Source organism: Alligator sinensis, unplaced genomic scaffold (assembly GCF_000455745.1).
Source record: "Alligator sinensis unplaced genomic scaffold, ASM45574v1 scaffold81_3, whole genome shotgun sequence".
Lineage (NCBI taxonomy): Eukaryota > Metazoa > Chordata > Crocodylia > Alligatoridae > Alligator > Alligator sinensis.
In genome coordinates this window covers 2,212,606-2,220,463 of record NW_005842088.1, presented here as the reverse complement: position 1 = coordinate 2,220,463, position 7,858 = coordinate 2,212,606, and the positions used below count along the sequence as shown (strand labels likewise).

General features: G+C 44.4%; 1 protein-coding gene across 5 annotated transcripts in view; it reads left to right on the top strand.

The window, feature by feature from the left end:
• Positions 1 to 248: 248 nt before the first annotated feature.
• Positions 249 to 7,858, top strand: part of TSEN2 (tRNA splicing endonuclease subunit 2) — a 23,867-nt gene continuing 16,257 nt past the window's right edge. For 4 of the 5 annotated variants that reach the window (XR_003094137.1, XM_025204520.1, XM_006023898.3 and 1 more), the window contains exons 1-3: positions 249 to 697; positions 3,298 to 3,379; positions 3,479 to 3,515. Coding sequence is in view for 4 of the 5 variants with exons in the window: in XM_025204520.1 (XP_025060305.1) it covers positions 527 to 697; positions 3,298 to 3,379; positions 3,479 to 3,515 (290 nt within the window). In the remaining variant the exon portion in view is untranslated. Of the gene's footprint in view, positions 698 to 1,777; positions 1,831 to 3,297; positions 3,380 to 3,478; positions 3,516 to 7,858 lie in introns of all 5 variants that reach the window. The other variant, XM_025204522.1, reaches the window with a different exon arrangement.

Below are 7,858 nucleotides of genomic sequence, written 5' to 3'. Positions count from 1 at the left end.
TGCAGCGCTCCGCGCGTTTTGCCAAGGCCGTTCCTGCCCTCCCTGGGGACTTCGTCCCCCGCTGGCCGAGCGCGTGCGGTACAGGCCACTGCCCAGCCTCCGGGCCCAGCTCACGGCTGCGACAGGGAAGCTTGCAGCGCAGCGCAGCGCAGCCCAGAAGAGTTGCATGCCGCCTGATCGGGAAGGGGCAGGGCCTATCCCTGCTCCTGGGAGTCCCCTGCACAGGCGCACGCCCCTCCCCCCCGACGCCACAGCGAAGCTACGGCACGACGCGCTCGCCCTCGCTGCTTTACGGCCCTGCGGTTGCTGTGGTCACGAGAGACGGCTGTGGGCCGGAGAGGGGGGCCATTGAGAGCGGGGCTGCAGTCAACCCTGCCTCCCCGGGCCCAGCGCACTCCCGCTTCCCCCGCCCCGCCCCGCCCCGGGAGCCCGCCTGGGCTGGCAGTGGCGCAGCCGCAGGACCTGGGCTCTCCGGGAGCCGCGCTCGGACCGGATTTCTGCCTTCGGCCTCAGGGAGAGCCGAGACATGGCCGAAGCAGGTTTCCGGGCCCCGCGGAGGAAGAGGAGAGTGTACGAGCCTCACCGGCCGCCCTTTCCCCTGCCTGCTTCCCGGCACTTCGGGCCCTGCCGGGCGGAAATGCTGAACAACCACGTGCTGGTCCGGAGCCCGGAGGACATGGAGCAGCTGTACAGCCAGGTGCCGCCGCCGCCGCCGGGTCTGCCCGGGGAGCTGCTGTCTTAATGTTCCGAGTCAGACTGAAGCCCTGTTTTCTTCCTAGCTGAGCGGGGAGGCGCTGGGCACCTGCTCCTGCCCCTCCAACCACAACCGGAGCAGGCTCCATTCAATTAATGAGACCGCTCGCGCGCTCGTCACTTTCGTGTGTATTCACCTTCCCGCCTTTCAGCCTCCCGCATATCAAAATCAAATTAGCTTCAGTTAAACGCCCTCGCGGCCATTCTGAAGTACTGGATGCTGAATACATTGATGCTGTGGCATTTTATTTAGAGCTGCTGTCCAGGAACTGCTCCAATTAAAATGCTACCCCCCAAGCACATGTAGAGACACCCTAAACGTTTTAGTGCCATGGTGCTCAGCTGGTTTGCCCCCTGGGCAGAATGAGCGGTGTGGGGCCAGCTTCCTTCATGGGGTGAGTGTGTAGGGTTGGGTCCCACGCTGTCTGGATCAGGCTGAGCCTAATCTAACACACAGGACCATGCTGTCTGGCCTGCCACGTTTCCCATGGGTCCAGATACTTGGCAGCAGGGGAGCAACAATTAAGGCACCACCAGTCTCCTGCAGCCAAATTTCTAGACCCCTGGGGAGCCCAGTGGGCTGGATAACAAAGCTCCATTGGCTGGATCTGGCCTGTGGGCCAGGGGCTGAGGACCCCTGTTTTAATGCAGATATCATACAGGTTGCAGGCATATTGTCTGGCCCACTGGGCTCCCAAAGGGGCTGGGATTTTGACAGCAGGGCAAGCAGAGGTGGCATTACATTCTGCAGTTCTTTGCGCTGAATAGTGACTCAGGCAACCTCAGGTGTTAACACTGCCACTGCTTGCCCCACTACTGGAGGTGGGTCCCAGTCTGGCCCATGAGGAACCCTGCAGCCCTGAGTCAGCTGGTGAGGCCAAATGAGCTGGTTACATTTGTTTTAGTTTAAAATAGATCATGAGAAGCTATGAAGTGTAATAGATAGTGTTTGGTTTTATGCTTAATGCTTAAGGATGCACTTGAGAAACAGTGAGTTCACAACATATAGCTCTGTCTCCTTCAGATAAGAATATGCTGAATTTTGGAACATCACTTAAAGCATCATAAATAAAAAGGGTAAAAATAACAGTCTAAAATTGTATAAAATGTTAATAACACTTTGATTTAACAAAAATGAAATCATTAAAAAAATTTGTTCATCCATTTGTCCTTTTTACATTTTATGTATGTATGTAACTAGCATCCTCTTATTTTTTATTAAGGTCAGAGACATACAGCATCTACCTGGCTAGGTTTTATGTACTTTAGGTACACACAGGCAGGTCCTTTCACTTCAGAAGGACTTTTTCTTGAGTGATATAGGCCCTCTTTAGGCCATTGTGGTTTTGGGTATTGTTTTATGATCTGTTCTCTTATTGGATGGCTCTATCTCTATATTTATTTCCAATACTGAGATCAAACAAGACTACTACTAAGTATTTGCTTTCATGCCAGTTGTAATTAAAATAGAATGCTACAAATGTTTATGGTTAATGAAGGAAGCAAGCCTAAATCTCTAAACCAGGGGTGGGCAATATTTTGGTTGGAGGGCCATTTAATGGGGTTTGGAGACCTTTCGAGGGCCTCATCCATCTCTCTCTTCTTGCACCTCCCCCCCCTCTTCCAGAACTAGGCCAGAGCTATAGTATGCCAGAAGCCCTGAAGCTCAGCTGTGGACCCAGATAGGGACTTTGGCAGTGGGCAGGCGGTAGCCTCAGCTGCGGGCTTAACCAGCAGGTTCTAAAGCCCCGATGTGGAACCTGCCAGTGGTGTCCACAGCTCATGCTGATGCCTGCCTGGCGCGGCAGGAGCTCCTACCTGGGTCCATAGCTGATGCTGCTGGCAGGCTCTGGGCAGGACTGCCACGCTGTGAGGGTGGTGCTGTCTGGAAGCCACCGGCAGGTTCTGCGCCTGGGCTCCTGAACTTGCTGGTGGCATCCACAGCTGATTCCACCACCTGCCTGGTGTGGCGGAAGCCCCATGTGGGTCCACAGCTGATGCTGCTGCATCAAGGGCTGATGCTGCTGGGCACAAGCAGTCCTGCCTGGCACCATGCGGCGGCCACGCATGGGCTAGATCCAGTGAGTTGGCAGCTGTCCACCTGTGGGCTGGATTTGGCTGACAGACTGTATTTTGCCCATCCCTCCTCTAAACTCCAACCAGTCTTATATTCCACCTATCTATTGAATTTTGAATGGAATTCTGATTTTACTTTATTTAAGCTTTAATTCATTTGGGGCCCTGCTATAATTAACTTTCAGGGAGACACTAAAGCTGGCTTCCTCACTATCTAGGAGAGAGGACTATTGTAGAAGAGCATTCATTGTTAGCAACCCTAACCTCTGGAATAGGCTTGCAATCCCTATTTAAAGTAGCCCAGAGCATTGTAAGATATGTCTGTATAAGTGGATTTTTATGAAGTTGAGGCTTTGTGAGAGTTCAGATATTTTGGATGATCTCCTTATAGTTTAGTTATATATGGGAGGGGTACCTAGCTCATGAATAACATTTGATCAGATAACCATTTTATTTCTTCCCATGTAGGGCTATTTTGGAAAAGGTATTCTTTCAAGAAGCCGACCAGAATACAGTATTTCAGACCCTTTACTGGTTGGTAAGTGGCGAGGTAAGTCACACCACTTTTTATTTTCTTGACTGTTTTTATAAGTGTTTGGTATTTTTCATAACAAAAAACCCATATAAATCTTTTTTTCTCTTAATGCAGATGCCCAGATAAATATGCCCATTCTAACATCAAAAAAGTAAGTATAACTGTAGTACTGTATCTTGTATTTGTGAAACAAGATTAAATTCTCCATTCTGTTCTTTTGCTCAGCCATTTCCAAACTGGGCCTTCAGATAGGTTGATGATTCACAGAATTTGGTTTTTCTTCCTTGTTTTAAGTTGCTGAAACATAGTAAAAACAGCTAAAAATAGGATAGGTAATAGGGCTGTGCGAAATTTTTCCGGCTGTTTCGTTTCAACTCATTTTGAGGTCAATACAGCAAAATCAAAGCAAAAAAAAAAAAAGGACGTTGAAATAGCCTTGAAACAAAACAAGGCTAGTTGAAATGTTTCAACCATAGCGCTGGGGTTGGGAACTCAGCCCAGCTGGGCTGAGTTCCTTTCCCTAGCCCTATGGTTGGGTGAAATGTCAAAACAGTCTCACTGTTTCCATGAAGCGAAACAGTGAGGCTGTTTCAACTTGAAATTAAATTCAATACAAAACACTGTTCTGTCCAGACCTTGAAACTGAAGTCAGAATGGAACAGTGCGATTTTGCACAGCCCTAAGGTAACTGTCCTTGGGGTTGTGGGGTTTTTTCCTCATGTGAACAATTGACAGGATTTATTTTTAATTAAGCAGCTGGAGTGAGAGCAAAGAGGATTAGCTGTGCTGTACATAACTGATGATGTTATTGATTATAAAGCTTTTGCATTTCAGCAACAGGAGAGGTGGAATATTTTATGGCTTAGCTATTAAAAAAAGAAAAAAAAGAAAAAGTGTCTTGTTTGTTTATTAGCATCATTCAGAATGGGCTGACATAGTCAGTGGTGTTTAGAAAATATTAACATTTTATTATAAGATTTACATTTTACATAATTTAATTATCTTTTTGTTTTTCCAGAGTATGCCTGCATGATGGCATAGCACTTAATATTCTGTAATAAGTAAGTTAGGGGCCTTTTTTATATAGTTCAACTAACAAGTTTATGGAAAACCACTCTGGGCATTGTCATACTGTTTTTCATAACTATAGGACTGCAAAGTACAGTCGCTTAAAGTGAAGTGTATTTTTATTAAAGAGACATGTGCCAAATGACATTCGTATTACTGCTGGATGTAGCGTGATTCATAGTGTTCCATTTGGATGAATAGTGTACAAAATTGGTGTGGATTGTGAATGTGTCTTGTATGGTAGTTAAGTATGGTACAATACAAATTTAAGTCTGTTTTGTTCAGTGATTAGGATAAAAATGCATTATACAATCTTATGATTTTTAATGTAATGTTTTGAAGGTCCTGTTTATATACTGTTCTGTTCTTACAATACTTTGCTTTTACTTATAATTGCTGTGTCTAAACTTCATTGTGAGAAGTAAAAAATATTTTCCAATGATGTCACAGTTTAAATGATATAAAATTATAAAATATATCATTGCAATGGTCTTCATTATTATGGCAGAATTAAGACTTGCGTCTTAAAATTAGGTACTGAAATTAGCTTCTAATAGGAAATGCCATTTGAGGGAATACTGACTGTGTACACATTTTCATATGATCTGGAAGAATTCTGATGGGTTTGTTTTTCTGGTAGAAAAAAAAACTGACAAGGAGATGCCTGAACAGACATTCAAATGCTGATCTCCTGAAGAGTAGAGAGCTTGCAGTGCTGACTGCATAGCCAAGGGTGCACAGATCTTAAGAGTGCTCTGTAGCCCTCTGTCTGCTTGAAGAGAGAATGGCAGCAGAGAGGGGGAGGGAGGGAAAGGAGGAGGGCCTGCAAAGCACCCTGGGATGTTAGAGGACTGTGCTGTGACTTCTCTTTTAAAAAGGTAATGTGTACAGACCTTCACTTTGCCAGGAGAAACCCTCCCAGGAGTGATTTAACTCTGGTTGTTCCTGTTTGTTTGATTTTTTTTTTTTTCCTACTGGAGTTGCCATTTTTGCTCTCGGAGAAAAATCCTGAATATATGTACACTTGTAGTTTCTCCTGGCAGAGCAAACACTCCCCCAGGAGAAACTCAATATCTTTACTTGGCCACGATCAATTGAAAAAAGCCACACTTTTCTGAAAATTCGGTACCTAGTATTTTTATAAGTAATTCTTAGCATTTCAATAACTGAAAGTTAAGAGACTATTTTGAACATAGTTTTGACATTTGCCCTTTACAGTCAATCAGTTCCTTCCTGCTTTTATGAATGTTTCCAACAAAAGAGAAAACAGATGTGAAAAATAGAGAAATGTGATGGCAAAAATCACATCTTTAGCACAGAGACTTGGATGGCTGAAACCATCCTTTATATCTATATCCAAATAAGGTATCTTTTAAAAATAATAGTCCCACATTCACTTCCTGTACCTTTGGTTCATATTTGTATTGACATCTGTGTAGAGGATATCATAAAGTTTAAATAGTCATCTTTAGCTAATGATGAACTGCATCCTCTGCAAAGTGCAGGCTGCTAAGTGTTAAAGAGAAAGAAAGGAACAGAAATCGTTCCTAGGGTTGCCAAAAGCTTGGTAGGAAAGCTCCAACTTCTTTGCTCTTGGAGGATTTCTTGGCTGATTTTGGAATATGTACTCTAGGTTTCCTCACCCCTTTGTGAAGAACTGGGGAACGGCTTTTATCTAAAGTGGTCTGGCTTTTTGCAAATAATAATCTAAATAAAGTTTCCATGTGATCTCTTTGATGTTATAGTCCTCTACCTTTTATTTTGAAATGATACAGGCTTCTAAGGCTCTTTTCATATCACAGAAGAGAGATGGTGAAAACAAGCCCAGTATTTTTGCTTTCTGCAGGAAATATTAAGATGCACTACTTGGTGGCCTTTAAAAGTACCTTCAAGCCTAAATTTTTTCAGTTTGAAATGTGAAGGCTGTATGCCACAGTCCTGTGGGATATAAGTGTATAGAGTTAAAAACATTCCAGAAGGGATTAAGTACCTTGTCTATCATTATGTTAAAAAAGTGTAAAATGAACACATTTTTCTGAATGCTTTAACTTGGGAAGATGCATTTAGGTCTTCATCATGTGGTAAGTTACTTCTGAAAAAGTGTCAGTCACATTTACAAGACATCTCTTCAACTGAGACCCAGTTACAATAGTATTTTAATTATCTTAGAAGTGCCATTGGAAAGGTCATTCAAAATAAGATGTAATCATAGATGTTTACATATAAACATATCCAAGGCCCAGTGCCTTCAGATTTTCAAGATTTAGATAGAAATGACATTTTTATCAATATCGAAGTGTACTGATACAAACTGTTACAATGCAGCTGTTATATTTGCATGATCCTGTAGGGATAAGTCTAGGAGGATCAAAGGTAGGGCAATTTGGCTACTTTGTATAACTACAGGGTGTGCTGGTGGGACAGTTGCAGTGTAACAGCAGATGGGCATTCCCAGGAAGAAGTTTGTCCTCCCTTTTTTAAGGTGGCTAAAATACAGATTTGTCCCACCCTCAGGGAATTATTTGATCTGGGGAATTCTGCAAAGATCCTGAGCCCTGTTTCTAGCTGAAAATCATTCTGGTCAGAATTTGACATTGGTGGTCTTGGTCTCATCATTCCCTGGCTGCTACTTAAATCAAGATCCTTAAATCCCATTTTCAGCTATTAGTATAAACTATAAAGAACATGAATGCTGTTTCTAGAGGGCTTTCACAGGAGTAGCTGATAATCATGTAAAACTTAATCCTGAAGTCTTTTCATGACAATACTTATGTTATGCTAGTACTGTGTGTATTCACACTTTTACCCTGTCATAAATTAAAGCTGTGGTTATGGTAATTTACCCTTCAATAAAAGAGAGGTAGTGATATTGTAACTATGGCTGACTTCAATAAAACAGAAGTCAGCCATCACAGATCAGCTGTCATTTACTGTGGTGTAGAATTGTGCAAAGTTGCAATTCCCATGTAGCTGATATACTGTATATCACAGCCCTTCCTTACCTTGTTTATGTGTTCATGCCTGTCATGGCGGGGTCCTACAGGAGGGCCATGATCTCCTTAAGGCCCCCTCTCTCCGTGCCAAGTCGGCCCAAGGGCACCCTCTAATTCTTGCCCGCCACATCTTTGCTGTTTAAATAAGTTTGGGAGGCTGCCTTATGTCTTCTTGGACACGGTTCGTTGCGACTTCTGTCCCCGTGGACTCCCGGGCCCCTCGTGGGTCCCACTGTCTGATGGGTGCTTCCCGGGCACCCTAGCCTTATGGGCTATGTGTGGCTCCAACCACCCCTTGTACCATGCCCCAAGCCTCGCAGTTGGAATGGACATTGGTCTGTCAAATACACTCGCCCACTCTCTGGGGCCTCCTCTGCACTGCTGCCCTCTCTCTGGGGCCCTCCGTGGCCACGCTGGGCCTTCTCAGGAATGC